Source organism: Carassius carassius, chromosome 1 (assembly GCF_963082965.1).
Source record: "Carassius carassius chromosome 1, fCarCar2.1, whole genome shotgun sequence".
Classification (NCBI taxonomy): Eukaryota; Metazoa; Chordata; class Actinopteri; order Cypriniformes; family Cyprinidae; genus Carassius; species Carassius carassius.
In genome coordinates this window covers 33419859-33436855 of record NC_081755.1, presented here as the reverse complement: position 1 = coordinate 33436855, position 16997 = coordinate 33419859, and the positions used below count along the sequence as shown (strand labels likewise).

Here is a 16997-nt window from a genome sequence, read left to right as displayed (position 1 = left end):
TCCGCTGCTTAAACAGTAAAACCTTTCACGATTAGATGAACACTTGATCAGGGCGGACAAACCACTGCGTGTGGGCCAGGATTTTAAAAAGAAACTTCTCATTCTTCCACAATCACACATATATACACACACACACCAAAGCCTAGAGGCCAAACATAAACATGGTGCAGTGGACCGTACAAAATCACAGTGTACAGGGATCAATCTGCTCTAATTAGAGAAGGGAGCGCAGACCTCCCTGCTGGGGGGAACAACGCTGTGCCTCGCCATGTTACTGCAGGGGGCCTTGTGTGTATATGTTGCTGTGTGAGAGCATTTCCAGTAGTAAAGGTGCCAAATCTGAATAAAAGTGTTGTGTGTGTTTATCAGGGTGTTGCCTGCTAGCACTCTGAGTCCTGAACAGAACACACTTCCCACTGGAAGGATGAAGTTGACTTACACAGTCTGAATCTCACTCACAGATCACAGGCTGGGCAGCCTTTCTCACTGTTGGACTCACTTTTTTCTCAGTCTGTCCTTTACATTGTCTCTGGGGAAAGTACAGTATGAGCATCAACTGAGAGACTCCTGGACACATGGTGGCGGTCAGCCTACTGAACTACTCTCAGGTTAGCATGGGTAGACTGTGCCACTTTTACTTGAAAACATAATTTGCCTATAAATTATGTAATAATGGATACATGCAAGTCATTTCAAACTGGTATGACTTAAGGTCCTTGCACACTGAGCACAACATTTTCATATGCGTTTTTATTTTATTTTATTTGTCATCCTACAAATTTGTCACGCACAGAAACCTTACACATTGAGTCCAATGCATATTAATTCATCTGTTGCGAAGAAATAAACAAAACAACACGAAATGGGGTCTTGTGAGGATGATTTTGTTGTTCTCTGTCTTGGATGGACCTAGTATTTCCTCTTTAAAAGAGAAAGAGGAAATACAGTGACTGTGTTAGAAATAAAGGATAGTTCCACCTCTGTATAAAGGAGCTTTTGGATTATCCCAAGCATTTATATTTATATTTATATTCCATATCTTTGTATTCAGCACTTTGCTTGTAATAAAGTGCTTTGTGCTTCCAATACGAAGTGGATTAACTTGTCAGTGGTCATTCTGGATTTTGGCATTCACTCATACTATGGCATTTGGATCGTCAAAACAGTGTCATATTTATTTTTTTAATGCGCAAAACGGACAAGAATTTCAGACTTTTGGAATTTCGGATTCAGTGTACAAAGACCTTCAGTGTGCAATGACCCTTACTTTCTTCTGTGGATATATATAAAATGTGTGAGTGTTGGTATCTAAACAGTTTTGTTTCCCTTTGACTTCCATTGTACAGTACAGACAAAAACACAGTGAAAAACCATTGGAACCAAAATATATTTTTTATGACAGAATTGTAATTTTTGGATGGATAGTCTAGATGTTGTTTCTTATATGAATTGATAGTCCGCTATACCAAAGAGGTTAAATTAAATAAAATCACTCATACAGCTCACCTGAAGCATCTGGCACACTACCTCAAAAAATAAATAAATAAATAAATAATGAAATTTAAGTAAAAGTTTAAATTGTATTTATTAAAGCACAGCTATTTTTTGACAAATTATTTAAATCATGTCATTCACAATACTTCATAAAATGTGTCTTGTTAACTTTGTCTTGTACCTTTTGGTTTTGTACATTTTGTAAATAATTATAACCAAATTTAGAATGCAATGAATTGATATGTGTTTTGGGGACAGTTTTACTAACAGCTTAGCCCAGCGCAAACCGTCTTTTGGCGTTAAAATACGACTGTCAGGTTTTACTAAAGAAGCGCAGTGACGAATTAGCACTGAAAAGCCATGGACACCGTTATTTTTGTGCCTGACCTTATTGAATAGGCATTTGTAGGAGTTTCCCTTTCAGACACAACATTTATGGGAGGAGATTATTCAAATAAATCACGCAATGAGATTTACTAACATTTGTGCTCATCAAATTACTGTATTTAACACCCAAATAAAGTATGTCTTAAACTATTTTGAGCTTGAAATGGATGCAATTTGTTGCTAGGAAAGTTACTGCAGAGAACAGAGAGCGCGTGGTAGAAGGGAGAGGATTTTATTTGGAAAGAACATATTAACCGAACATATCGTTTGCCAAGCCATGTTATTTTTAATTTGCTTCAGGAAATAAAAGACGACTTGGAACCCACATCTAGGAGTCACGCAATATCAGCTTTATCAGTGTCCCATAATGTAGCTTTTAACCATGGTTTCAATTTTTCACATGATTCCATTTTGCATTAGCCTATAAGGTGCATTACACAGCATAATTAATGCATCATAACTACTTAAATAATGCATTATATTATATATGAGTTATGAATAAAATGCCTTTTTAGGTTTTTTTTTTTTTTTTCGAGTAATACATTGTATGTCATTCACGTTACATGATTTGACAGGTTTTTATGTAGAAAGTTCAACAATGCACCGAATTAAAATTATCACGTCTTATTATCTGCTTATCACGTACATTTTATCTTTTCCGCACATACAGGTGCCAATAGCATAATGACTACTAATCATCCCCACTGACTAAACACAGTCTGTACATGTGTATAGACAGACATCTCTAAAGCCCAGCTATAAGTATAGTGATGTTGTGTAAGGCAACAGGTGTGTGATACACAAACATATGCTCCCCGTGGGTTTGTTATAGGCTTGGCATGGCTCCTGCTGCAGATGTTATGCAGTATTGGCTGAGCTCTGGCTCACCACAGGCAAACAAGCCTGATGAATCAAGCCACCTCACACAGTCTCAGATCACTTTACAGATTTCCCCCCCTAAAGAATGCTTAAAACCACACTGTTTGTAAAAAACAAAGTTTTATACTTTGTAAGTTGTAAAACAAAACAAACACAAACAAGGCAAAAATACATTTTAAGTTTAGAAACATTTTGAGTCTCCCCTTCCCTTCCCTCAATGTGCTTTGGTCCAAATGCCTGCTTTCCTCTTTTATATTACCTCACTCATTGTTGCCAAGTCCAAGTACTTTAACACTGTTGCTGTAGGTGGTTTTTAATGTTCGCGCCTTGAATCGATACCAATAACTTGATTTTTATCCTGTGGAATGCAAATTTAATTAGGGCACCCCCTCGAAAATGTGATTGGGCTCATTTTGGGCAAGTTTTGAGTAGCAATTGTTTTTTTTTTGTTTTTTTTTAAACCATGGCATCCCTGCATCACCTACACACACAAGTCCAGTGAGCGAGAACAAAGTCGAGAGTTGTGGAACTCTGCTGTCAAGGCTATTTTATACACTTAAACATCCGATGAAGGGATTATTTTCTGTTTAATACAGATGATGCCAATGTATTTTTCGATGAGTCCGCTATGTTAGCAATAATGAAGTTACCTGCTTGACAGATAGTAATGTCTACAAAGGACACAAACGCTTTCCCGGTGCCACCACAAAAGCTTGAAGTTGTCTAATTTGACACCTTCTCCCTGCTACGCTAATAGTAGTAAGGCTTTTGTCTGTGTATACATATACTTACAAGTTCAATTTTAGCTGTATTATTTTTGTCCACTTCAAAAATTGCTCGAGAAATTTTATATGTTTATTGTCCCCCACTACTGTTAGACGAAATTTACGCCCCTGCCATGCCTCACACTAATAGTCTTACATCATGTTACTCTGCCTCACGTTGCTTCATGCCACCTCACGTAACCTCTCTATACCCCTTACTTCAGACTGCTTCTCATCACCTCAAAAAGACTTGTATCAAGCCACACTGTTTGATATTACTTTAAACTTACTCTTATTAGTTTCACAATGTTTAAATGCATGGTAATAATAGAGGGTTACGCTTTATTTTAAGGTGTCCTTTTTACAGTGTAATTATACATTAAAGAAACAATTTCTTCATGATGCATTAAAATGATCAAAACTGATTTCTATTTCAAATAAATGCTCTTTTTAGCTTTTTACTAATCAAAGAATCCCCCAAAAAAAGTCTTATTCTGAAAAGAGCCCTGTACCACATTTAAAAATAAATAAATGAATGCAGACTTAAATTACGCAGCACAAATGTTTTCTGTATTGATAACAATAATAAATGTTTCTTGAGCAGCAAATCAGTAGTATATTATAATGATTTCTGAGGATCATGTGACACTGGAGATTATAAAATCAAATGACATTTTCAAATATTTTCAAATAGAAAACCTTTATTTCACAATATTACTGATTTTACTGTGATTTGATAATATAAATGTGACCTTGATGAGCATAAGATAGTTCTTAAAAAAAAAAAAAAAAAAAAACACAATCAGACCCCAAATGCTTATAAAAATATACATTGACATATATTATGGGATATATGGGAAATATCTCATTACTAATGTGTCATATCTACTTGGACAAACAGATGCAGACTAAGGCTTAGATAAACAGGAAAACACATGTAGCAAGGGTTGATATTAACAATTCCAGACCAGGGAGAACAGAACGTGCTAGGACTAAATAGGGCAGATAACAAGGGGCAGACAAGTGAGGAGGATAACTAATAATAAACAGGTGACTTCTAATAAAGAGAACAGGAACCAAACCAAATAAGGACAAACAGGAACATAACGGGAAGATCCACGTGACATTTACACATTACATGTACAATAATAATAATAAATTAAGCTTGATGTGCAAGTGACCCTAAACCAAACCCTAATCCTAATCCTAACCATGGTAAGCACATGTAGTTAATTAATATTACTCAGTATTTAAAAAAAAACTTACTGGCTTCAAACTTATTCATTTTGATAAGTTTTGTAAAGATGCATTTTGTAATATATTTTGACATTTGAAGGTTTAAATTAAATATGTTTTCAATTAGTTTAGTTGGGCTAAGGGTTATGCCATGGTTTTTTGTGCATCACCTCTGTCTTTCAGAGCAAGTGCACTACAGCGAGGCCAACTGTTGTTCAATTAACATTTATAAATATGAATTCTACGTGAAGCTGAGCTACAATTGCATTATTTAGATCAGTTTTCCAGCAAAAATGCAAAAAAATCCAATATTACTGAAGCATTTACATGACATTTTATTACAGGGCAAATTATTATTTTAGTCTGACTGACACGGAACTCTTAAAGTGCATGTGGCTCACATTGCATCAGACTGTTTCAAAGTTACTCCACCTGACATCACTTAAAATTGCTTTGTATCACCTCACATTGCTTCAGACCACCTCACACTATCCCACCTCACGTTGCTTCAGAACGACTCGTATCACTTCTCACCACCTCACATTGCCTCAAACTGCCTCACATCACCACACACTGCCTGACTTTTCCTCCAGAATAATGCTACAGGAAAGTATGGCCAGCCTGCTCTCTTGCATCAGCGTCAACACTGTCCCAGATACCTGTCAGTGGAAACAATAAGACCATGGTGATGTGCTGTCCGTATAGCAGCTGGTCTCAGTGCTGTTCTAGTCAGCAGCAATGAGGACAAGGCACCAGCAGAGGTACGGTGTCATAACCCTTCTCCAACCCTCAGAAGTCACCTAGAGATCCTTTCCCACCAACGCCACAGACCTCCTGAAACATAAACCAATGCCAAATCTTTAAATATGCTATTGTTTTCTTTGCTTCTCTCCTCCTCCTCACATTTCTCACCCTATATTTCTCTACCTATACTTTAAAACAAAAGTAAAATATTTGCATTTGAGTCTTGTGGAAAGTTAAAACACATCTGAAATGTATATAGCGCAACAACCAGATTGTCTGCATACACATTTGTAATGCATGTTTATATAGATGTTCTCTGGGGATTTCAAATTCAGCTATCACCACCACACAAAGCAGAACCATGGCAAGGTGTGTGTTGTTCTGCGCCTACGCAGTACATATATTATCAAAAGCCTCTCGTGTGTTGGTATATCTCGCAATATCACATGAAATCTTGGCACATATGTTCCCACACACACCGATCTGAAATGAAACTTCTTACACTTCCATGTAGCAAACCACCCACTCAGGCCCTGTTAGGATTTACTCAAAGAATAGGCTGGCAGACGGGAAGATTAAGGGGGAAAACAAGAAACTTAATATACTTATAACACTGCCAATAATATGTACTTACCTGTATTTAAATATAGGCTCTCTTTGTGTAAACAGATGTCATTTAGATATAGAGGAATATCATCGTAACTAATTAGGTAATAATCTTGGAGAGACACCAATTATTAATTGGCACTCCTAACAAGAGCACTTTCCAAGTTTAGACCAGGTGCCAATCTGTCTGTTGCTCTGACGACTGCACGAAATGAATGAAAAAAGGAGAGCAAATGCTTTGTGTGCAATCAGTCAATATCTCATGGTGTAAAGGTTTTGAGTCGCAAAATAAACAAGTGATTTCTATCCCACTGAGATTGTTATAAGTCTTCATTTATTTTAGCTGGTCTCGGTCTCACACATACAGACTGCTCTCTCATTGGGATGCATCTCCTTGCTTTAGTCCCAGCCCTAATTAAAGCTTCCTTTGGGCCTCACTATGTGGAGCACCAAACCAGATCACATCTCTGGTGGGCTGAGGAAGAAAGTGAGAGTGAGAAAGAGAGGAACAAGTGAGATAAGGTGGAGGGGCATCGAGATGTAGGCATGATCAGACTGCAAATGTTGCCTGCTAGTCTTAGCCCTTAATACGAATGTTTTGTGATTGCATGTTTCACTAAAATTGTCATTGTTCTTGTTTCATTAATATTTTGCAGTGTGGGATTCTGTAGTGATCTAAAAACCATAGCAGAAGATCTCTAATTACTCTCAGGGCAATGAATCACGATTAGCAAACATTTTTATTCAATATTAGCAAATAAGCTTTTGTACAATTAATTGAATGACAGTTAGAAATTATGAAACACAGTGGGTGTGAAAGACAAAGAGATTGAAAGAAAATATAATGAGGGGAAGTGAAGGGAGAAAAAGATGGAATTGTATCTGTGTCAAAGAAGGGTTTAACAACCTTGGCCTTCATAGTGGAGATAGCTTGGTTACTAGGACTTGCTGCAAACTTTTTTACAACCTAGATTTCATATTTGAGGCCACTCTAGACTGTTGTTTGAAAGAAGCCATACATTTTTTTCCAGATGACATATAATCCTAGGATTAAATCACAAATTCTTGTAACTGTCACTTGAGTGTTTACTGATGGTGCTCAAGACTAGAACATAAGAATAAAAGCTACTGTAAGACTCATCAGAAATTAATTCTATTTTCCATTGCGTTCAGAGGAGGGCGATGTCTGGCACAATGCAAAAGCATTTTAATCCTCCATTTCTACACATATTTTCCTCTCTGACATACAGCGGGCCTGGAATGCTGTTCATGAAATGGGAAAACTTGCATGGCTGGTTGATTAATGATGTTTGTCATATCACGATCCCCTCTTGCTGTCTATATGGAGGCCTGACTGATAGGTGGCAGGGTGAGATAAATGAGCCCTATTCTTGAAAGCCAACGCACGGCTCATTTACTACTGTCCTAATGATTAAGACAATTAAATCCAAGGGTAGGGCACTGTTTGTTCTTACAGCTAATGAATGATTTTGTTGGGAAATGGTCCAAATGGAAATGGGTTTCCCTGGTTTTATATAGGGAGTTTACAGCAGCAACTAAGCACATATACTCAAATTCATGCATTTGTGCCAGCTTGTACAAGTGCTTGTGGTATCTCATAATTAGCTGTGATGAAAATACGGACCAGTTTAAATGTTTGAACTAAGGCATGCATAGATAAGATTTGAGATTCTCAAAAAGTTTTTGAAGTGGTTTTCATTATTGTGCGGTTATTTAACATCCCCTAATTATCGATTAGGGGATGTTATTGTGTCATGTTTTTTGACTCATATGTTAGGAATGGCTACATATTCTGTTTTAAAGTGATAAATATCCAAATTGTTATAATTTATTTTTCTAATGAAGCTATATTTGACAAATAGTTTGTAGAATTTGACTAAAAAAATTGTCATGATGTATCATTTATTTCAGATTTTATATAAAATCAAATAAAAATATGTGTGTATTTGTGTTTTTATTTTTGTATTAATTATACAAATGATTATATTTTGTCATATTTGTTAAATTAAGCTCATATGTTCTTTCTCTGTTTTATTTGACAGATTCAACAGAGAGGACTCCAGCAGTTGTCTTTCAAGTCAAAATCAGCGTGTAAAAAAATCAGACACGAACTCAGCTATACTGGATATGAGCAAAAATGGCTCTGCAAGAAACTATGACAAGTCAACAGCTTTGACAGCCCAAAAGAAAATACATTTTTTGCATATGTGAAAAATCTGTATTCTCAATAGTGGACTCGCATAAGAATCCAACCTTGTTTGCCTTTATTTTAAAATAACCCTTCCTCTCCACTCCCATCATGAAGAGTTTATTGACTGCCCTCACTCCTTCCTTTACCACCCTCCTCTTCCTTCCCTTTTTCATGCTCTTATGCCCGCCAGCATTGGTCAGAGGTGACTGCTGGCTCATCGAGGGGGATAAAGGCTATGTGTGGTTGGCCATCTGCAGCCAGAATCAGCCACCATATGAGACAATCCAACAGCACATCAACAACACAGTACATGACTTGCGACTTAATGAGAACAAGATCAAAACGATTTTTTTCACCTCCTTGAGTCGCTTCACAAATCTTACCGACCTCAACCTCACCAAGAATGAGATTTCATACATCGAAGATGGTGCTTTTGCAAGCCAAGCAAATCTACAGGTGTTGCAACTTGGATATAACAAGCTAACCAACCTGACTGAAGGCATGTTGCGAGGTCTGGGACGCATGCAATGTCTTTTCTTGCAGCACAATCTCATAGAAGTCATTGCCACCAATGCATTCTGGGAGTGCCCCAGCCTCAGCAACCTAGACCTGTCATCGAACAAGCTTGCCCGGTTAGACCACTCCACTTTCACTGTGTTAGGCGGACTCGTGGAATGTGAGCTTGCGGGAAACCCTTTCCATTGTGGCTGTGAGCTCTACAGCTTCCTCACCTGGTTAGAGATCTTCAACAATGTTACACACACCTATGATCGACTTCAGTGCGAGACCCCACGGGAGCTGTTTGGTTATCCATTGCTAAGTCCTGTGGCTGGGCATGGAAGGAGTGCTCGCTATATCCTTTCCTCTGTTTGCCGGGATGGGGTGCTAATTCCAGGGATGACATCTCTGCCACCTGATCCTGATTATTCTGGCATGGGTCCTGGATTGTTTGACCACATTGGACCATCCCATCAGCCTACAACTTCCTCCTCCTCTGACAATGCATTTAGTCCGAGCATCAAACTGCAGCATGTGTCTCTCTCCTCTGCATCCCTTCTGATCCAGATTCCAAGGCCATACAGCAAGATGTACATCCTGGTGCAGTATAATCAGAGCTTTGTGTCAGATGTGATGAAATTGACAAATAAAAAGGAAATGATCACCCTTAATAAGCTCAAACCAAACACCAACTACACCTTCTGCGTGGCATCTATACGCAACTCACAGCGCTACAACCACACTTGTTTATCCTTTTCTACCAGAGCTCCAAATCCAAATGACTTGATGCCTCCACCCTCCACGACCACCCACTACATCATGACAATTGTTGGCTGTCTCTTTGGAATGCTGATTGTTCTCGGGTTTGTCTACTACTGCTTGCGAAGACGACGCCGACAGGTGGAGAAAGAGAAATCCATTTGTGTGAAGAAGACCATTCTGGAAATGAGATACGGACCAGAGGTGGCTGCAGCAGTTGCAAATGACCCTTCAGCTGTCCAGAAACTTCATGAGCAAAGCCACCATCAGCATCACCATGGCAAACTACCCATGTCCTCCTCATCTAGCTCTGCCATGCTTGGCCATGTTTCTGCCAACACTAGTTCCTCACGATTGTCCTCCATCCCTCAAGTAGAGAAGATGGCAACTGCCTTCTCAGAGGCCATGGCCACTAAGGGCAACTATATGGATATTAGGACCTCTGTAGGAGTAGACGAAAGGGGGAGAGATGGAGCTGTGGTACATGGTATTCGGGAGGAAGACCTCAGGGGGGATGATGGAAGCGACCTGGGTGATGATTCAGATGATGATGGCCGTGGATCAGCTTCCGAGATTTCAACAATTGCGATGGAGGTTGACAAGGTCAACCAGATAATTAACAACTGCATTGATGCCCTAAAGCTGGACTCTGTTGGAACCTCTACTGTTTCCACCACAGCAAGTGGTCCCACCTCACCCCCACCTACCTCTACCTCCTCCCTGACCAGAGGACTGATTCCCATTTCTACCAGTGTCAGTGATACTTGCCAAGTCCTTCCTTCCCCAAAAATTCCTCCTCCACCCCCTCTTCCCTTCACAGCTCCACTGTCCGAGAGACCTGGGATCACAGGGGGCGCCTTTGTGTCACCGCCATACCGTCCGCCTCCCCCAGCTTCTGCAGTGAGGCCTATTCAAAGACAGATGAGTGCCGATGCAGCTGTCATCGTCTCTTCTTCCAAGAGACACTGCCGCCCTTCCAGTGGGAAAGGTCGTGTTTACAGCCTAGATGTTCCAGAACCCCACAGCCCAGATCCCTGCCAGTATCCAGACAAGGGCAGCCCACTGGGGTGCGGTGAGCCAATGGAGAGGCTCCCATTAGTAGGTAGTGGTGGAGGTGGTGGCTGTAGCATTGATGGTGGTACTGTAGGTGGGATGGGCCTTCAGCAGCACCTGGAGGTGCACCCCGACTACCACTGTGCAGAGCATCGTCATTCAGTCCCTGCCCTTTACTATGAGGGTTTCCATGACTCCCCAGCCCAAAGGGTCTCTTTTCTCAAGCCTCTGTCACGCACCAAGAGAGACGCTGCTTCCTACTCTCAGCTCTCTCCCCATCACCACAATTACTCTGGCTACTCCTCGAGTCCAGAGTACTCCTCCGAGAACACATTGCGCATTTGGGAGCGCTTCCGTCCCCATAGAAAGGGTCCACGCGAGGAGTCCTGTTATGTAACAGCCGGAAATGCCTTGCGCAAAAAGGTCCAGTTTGCCAAGGGGGAGGACTTGCATGACATCCTTGACTACTGGAAGGGTGTGTCGGCACAGCAAAAGCTGTAATCTATGTGACTGCGTGGAAGCACAAGGTCTCCTTCACTGCCTGATAAGTCGAAAGAGCGACTATAGTGAGAAGTCAGGTTATGGATGCAGTGTGCGAAACAGAGCCAAGTTTGTCAGGATTTGAAGACAAGACGTTTTAATCTGTTTTTGTACAGTGAGCCAGAAAGAGAGTAAAAAAGCCTGAGGATACACTACATACATATGCTAACATTAAGAGATGTAATTTTGAGCATAATCCATTGTCCTACTCAGTGAAAAAGGTCAGATGGGCTTATCATTTGTCAACAATTGAAATAATTGTATTTTACTCAGTATTCATCTGTGTATTCATCGTTCATATCAATGGTGAGACCTATGTACCTTGAGTCCTTCGTTCAGCCTGAGACAGAATCTCTGTTTATACTCCCACTCGAATCACAGGCCATCACATTCATTTGTTAGGCGGGAATGTGTATGAGTGTGTGTTTTAGGAGGATAAAATGATGTGCTGATTTTCTACAAACCTGTCAAAAGCAGTTTCTCCCTTCCATATTGCAGACTATGCACAGAGCAACCAAATTTACATTTCAATAGCACTCCTCGTGTGAAAAATAAAGGAATGGAGGGAAGGAAAAGATAAAAAATGAAACAGAAGAATCTCCCTGGGGAGCTTTGGAATAGTCAGCCGTGTTTGGCAGCTGCTTGCTGTGCTGAGCAGGATGACATAAATAGTGCAAGGGGTGCTAGAGAAAATACTGTAGATTTACTAGGGTCTGTGGAAAATGTGTAGATCTATGTTGGAGATTAAACAGACATAGCTCTGTGCACCTCTCATCACTGATGCATTATTAATAGCATTTCCTTATCAGAGGTTACATTGTCACCTGTATCACAGCATGAGCACAAAGTGGTTGTTGGCAGCAGAAGTGTATGTATTCTGTTCCTCTGCCCTAAGGTCAGTTTATTTAGTCAATTAATTGGCATTTGGAAGCCTGTTGCTGACAGCTGAGACATTCAACAGGCAAAGTGACCTTGACCCTTTTAAACTGATGCTTTATATGACATGTTTCTCCAGGCTTTTGTTTGTTTGTTTATTTATTTAGTGGGGTGGGGGTATTTTCCATGATGCTGCCATTTGCAATTATGACAGAAGTAGCAAGTATTAATTAAATTATATAAAAATATATTACAAATAATTTATTTTTAATGAGTAGATATTTTATGCTCTTTTTATCACCTACCGACCTTGGGATTCAAGCTCTTCCTACTTAATCTTGAATATAGATCTCATTGGACTTTTCATCTCATAATACATTATTAATGGTATGATTTACTGTAACAAATGACAAATATTATTAACTCCAACACCATTGTCAGACATTATTTTATTAATGTCCAGTTATATAAGACTAACTAATTAGCAATTAACCAAGGCTATATCCTTTAGTGTGCAAGGGTAAGCAGCCAAGACCTCCAATTTGATTAAAATAGATCACTCTTTCTTTTTCTCACAGAAACCACATTCAGTCTACAGTTCCACTGCCCAATAAACCAAAAAAATTAGATTAGTGGCACTGTGGGAAAATATACATCAGTTTTCAATGCACTCTCATACTGTAAGTATAAAGTGACAGGTGAGACATCCAATGGGCACATGAAATAAAATGAATGGCGTTTGCTCAGTGAAGTATAATTATACCCCCCACCCCCCTCTAGATACATGGCTCAAAAGAATAGTTTTTAAATTCTGGATTAAGTCTTGTGTTGTTCCAAAACTGTATGACTTACTTTCTTCTGCAGAACACAAGAGGTGGCATTTTGAACTAACTGTTTTCCATACATACACAATAAACTGAGCTTTCAGTGGACTGAGCTTTCAAACTTCAAGAAGTACACAAAAGTCTGTTTCTCAAAGCTATTGTGTGTCCTCAGAAGACTTGGAATGTAGCATACGAGCCACATAAACCACTTTCATGATACTTTCATGATACTTTCATGCTTTTGCATCCTTTTTGGAGCTTAAAAGCTGCGTCATGATTCATTATAATTGCATGGAGAAGAGCATGGGAAACTTTTCAGAATTCACAATTCATATGGGTTTTTTCTGAGAACTTATTAACATTACTTTGTCACAGGCATTTGACATCACTACTGGTGAAACATGTCTGAGATGACCCAGTTGAAAATCATGAGATAAATTAGATAGAAACAGTTCATATGGGGTTTAGCATTAGTCAGCAAACCTCTTTATTTTACCACATTTTTTCAGCATCAGGTGTTTATGTGCCTTCAGTAAAAAGGTCCATTATTTGTTGCAGTACCACATAAAGAGCTGTTCATGATTTTTATGCTGTGTGGTCATTTTCTGTAAATCCCTTTATTTAATAAGGGGTTCACTGTACATACATTTATATACCATCTTTCTTACCATTTCTCTCGATTAAGGTTTCTCATTGTAAATATGTGATAGATAGCCTATCTGCCAACATTTGACATACAGTACACTCAGGCACAATAAACTTTTGTTCTCTCTTTTTTTCCGGGGGCTTTAAAAAAATCAGTCCAAGGTGTAAAACAACAGGTTGTTTATAGGATGCTTAATGGTTTACACAAGGAGGAGCAGCGTCAGCTATGACATATGTGGATTATTAGGGAACTATTTGTGTACTTGAATACATTACAGAGAGATAAATTGGACCATAACTGGACAAACCGTTTTCGGGCAACAGAAATGGACCCACGAAAGACTGCTACCGGAGGCTTACTGTGACATTTTCCTTACTTTACAAACTTGATTTTAAAACCGCTTGGACTGGTCTGAAGGAACTAACCATGAAAGCTCAATCATAAATGACTTCGTTTTTATAACAGTAAAATCTGATGCCCAGCTTTATGTTTTTAGATCTGGTTTTTATTGTGCATCCCCTCACTGACAAAGAAAAAAAGAACTTTGCACTCGTGTACAAATGCTTTTCAGACATTTTTGCTGTGATTTCAAAGTTGAGTAACAAAAGAGGGAAGTCATAATACTATTGGCATGGCATCTGAAAGATTTTCTGTTATATATTATTTGTTTAAGAAAATGTGTACTTACTGCTTTTTCTTTTCATACTTTGCTTGGGAGTAAGACTGGGGTTTTCTCTTTTCTCTTTGCTCAAGACCAATCTCCTTGAATATTCCCTCAGTATTTTCCCATTCATTCAGGACAAACAGGTGATTTGGTTATTTCAAATTAAGGTCTCCCTCCACCAAATCAGAATTTTACATCTAACCTTTATTCATATGCTATTTCATGATATAATTATTTATTTCTTTTACTTGGCCTTTAACTTTTGACGAAAGAAAGTGACGAAAGTGAAGTGACATTCAGCCAAGTATGGTGACCCATACTCAGAATTTGTGCTCTGCGTTTAACCCATCCAAAATGCACACACACAGAGCAGTGAACACACACACACACCCGGAGCAGTGGGCAGCCATTTATGCTGCGGCGCCCGGGGAGCAGTTGGGGGTTCGATGCCTTGCTCAAGGGCACCTAAGTCGTGGTATTGAAGGTGGAGAGAGAACTGTACATGCACTCCCCCCACCCACAATTCCTGCCGGCCCGGGACTCGAACTCACAACCTTTCGATTGGGAGTCCGACTCTCTAACCATTAGGCCACGACTTCCCACTTGACAAGTCGATGCCAAATTCCCAACATGTTTGTTTACCACCCTACTACAGAGCTAACAGTCATTTTATGGCAGTGCCACTCTCTTTACGCTGAACTGATCACAGTGGATGGTTGAGGTTAGAGCTCCACCTCTTGGAATACAGCTTTTTTTTTCAGATTTGAATAATGCATGTGTCTGTCTCTTCTTCTCAATCCTGTACTAAATTATTATTATATTCCTGCTCCATGCTAGTCTCACTGTCCACAGTCTGATTTTGCTAACAGTTCAGAAGTTCCTGAAGGGCCTATTTTGACCACGGGTGTCATGCCAACTGTTGATACCAGCTGTAGTTAAACAAAATGGTGATCTATATATTGGACTGTATGCGGTTGACACAGGATATTTAACAGTGTTGCATAATTCACGTTTGGTCATAGACCCATATTTTTAATAACCTCTTTATACTAATAGGTTCTTTCTGAAGGGCCTCTCACTTTAGTTGTGTTAAGGAAGTTGGTTGTACTAAGAGTAGAAAATAATTTGACATGATGATCATTGTCAGCATTCAGCAATATTACACAGAGCGTAAAGTGGATTACTCTTCCACAGCAGTTTTTACTTTTCTAAGCTCTTTAGCCTCCTCTTAGTGTTAGACATAGGGAAGGAGATTGGCTTGGAGAGAGCAAAAGAGATATGGTTTAATGCTTTGAAACAAGATTTTCATTCCAGCCTCCTTTCTTTTTAATGGCTTTGGATTCAGAAGGAAGTGACAAAAGTGAAACTTTTGTAGGTACAGTAACTAGTTCTGTCATATCATAAATCCCTATTATTCATTACTTCTTTTGAAACTTAGGTTGCTTTGAGTCCAGAGCCTTCACCAGAGTTCTCAATTTGTAATGAACACATTTAAAATCATTAACTTCTTTATACAAGAACAGAATCCTTAATAATTACTCAGGACCAAACGTTGTTTTGTCAGACTTGTTATTGCCCCTTAAATCCAGTGCAAACGACTACATGCAGTCACCGTGTTCTGATTTGTCTTTGAAGGTCCCCCTCATTGGCTTTGCCTGTCTTTGTTCATGCTCAAAAGAAGCCTAGAGAAAATCACTCCAAGAGTCTCTGGAGTCAGGATAATTGTGCCTCTTATATGAAGCTTTTAAGTCGTTTTCTCCCTCTTCGCGCAGAAGAGCACCACACTGCCACGTTTTCCCTCTGATATTTTCCGCTTGTTTGTTCTTTTCTCTGAAATGTTCTCTGAATTGTGGTTTGACAGCGGGGTGGAAAACAGAGCAGGATTGCCAGAGACAGGCTACAGGATTGGATAACCGCAATTGTTTAGAACTAGAGGAGACAATAAATGGTCCTGTTTCTGTTCTTCTCCAACATGCAGCCCATGGGCTTTGATAACCTCATTAAGGCATAAATCTTTGTACTAAACTGTGATGGAGAGACAAAAGTGAACTGAGTGAAGAAACAAGTGCAGGAGAGAGGGGTTAACTCTGAACGAACTCATCAAAGTGAGTCAGAGAATGTCGGTATGATGATGAAAAACATTAAACACTCAGGATCAGGAGGAGACAGTAAATCAGGGCTAGAGATGATGCAGCAAGTGTGTAGGAGTACTTTGAGAGGAGAGAGAGAAACAGAGTAAGCAAGCTGCTTCAACCTGATAATGACTGGAGCCTTGAATGAATAAACAACATGCCCAATCTGTAATAATATGAAGGGGGGAAATGCTACTTTAGATGATCAGAGAATTTCAATTGCTTTTGAACACCGATTTAGATCTAAATGCTTGTGGTTCATTGGTACGGTTTAAAGGAATAGTTCACCCAAAAATGAAAATAGTCACCCTCCAGGTGGGTTTTTGTTATTTTATTATATATATAATTGTTTTTTTTTTTTTTTTTTGCTTTGTTTTGTTTTGTTACATCATAACAGGTCAATATGAAAATGCAATAAGATTATTTTAAAATATCACTTTTTTGTTATTCCACAGAAGAAAGTAAGTTATTTGCATTTTGGAATGTAAATACCGTCAGAATTGTAATTATTGAATGGACTATTAACAGCTTTGCTCTCTCCGCTTAGAAATCGTGGGAAATGTTTCAAATACTCGTGGGAATATCAGAGGAGCTAACTAGGATTTTCCCAGCAATTCACACTAGGAGATCATGCCAGTTAATCCTGAGTACTGTTTAATCCATCTCCACCACTCACTTCTCAA

The 16997-nt window shown here is 39.3% G+C and overlaps 1 protein-coding gene across 1 annotated transcript in view; it reads left to right on the top strand.

The window, feature by feature from the left end:
* Positions 1-11635, top strand: part of LOC132146590 (protein phosphatase 1 regulatory subunit 29) — an 89590-nt gene extending 77955 nt beyond the window's left edge. The window contains exon 3 of the mRNA XM_059557027.1: positions 8174-11635. Coding sequence (XP_059413010.1) covers positions 8431-11133 — 2703 coding nt within the window. The 5' untranslated portion in view covers positions 8174-8430 and the 3' untranslated portion in view covers positions 11134-11635. The remainder of the gene's footprint in view (positions 1-8173) is intronic.
* Positions 11636-16997: the final 5362 nt, after the last annotated feature.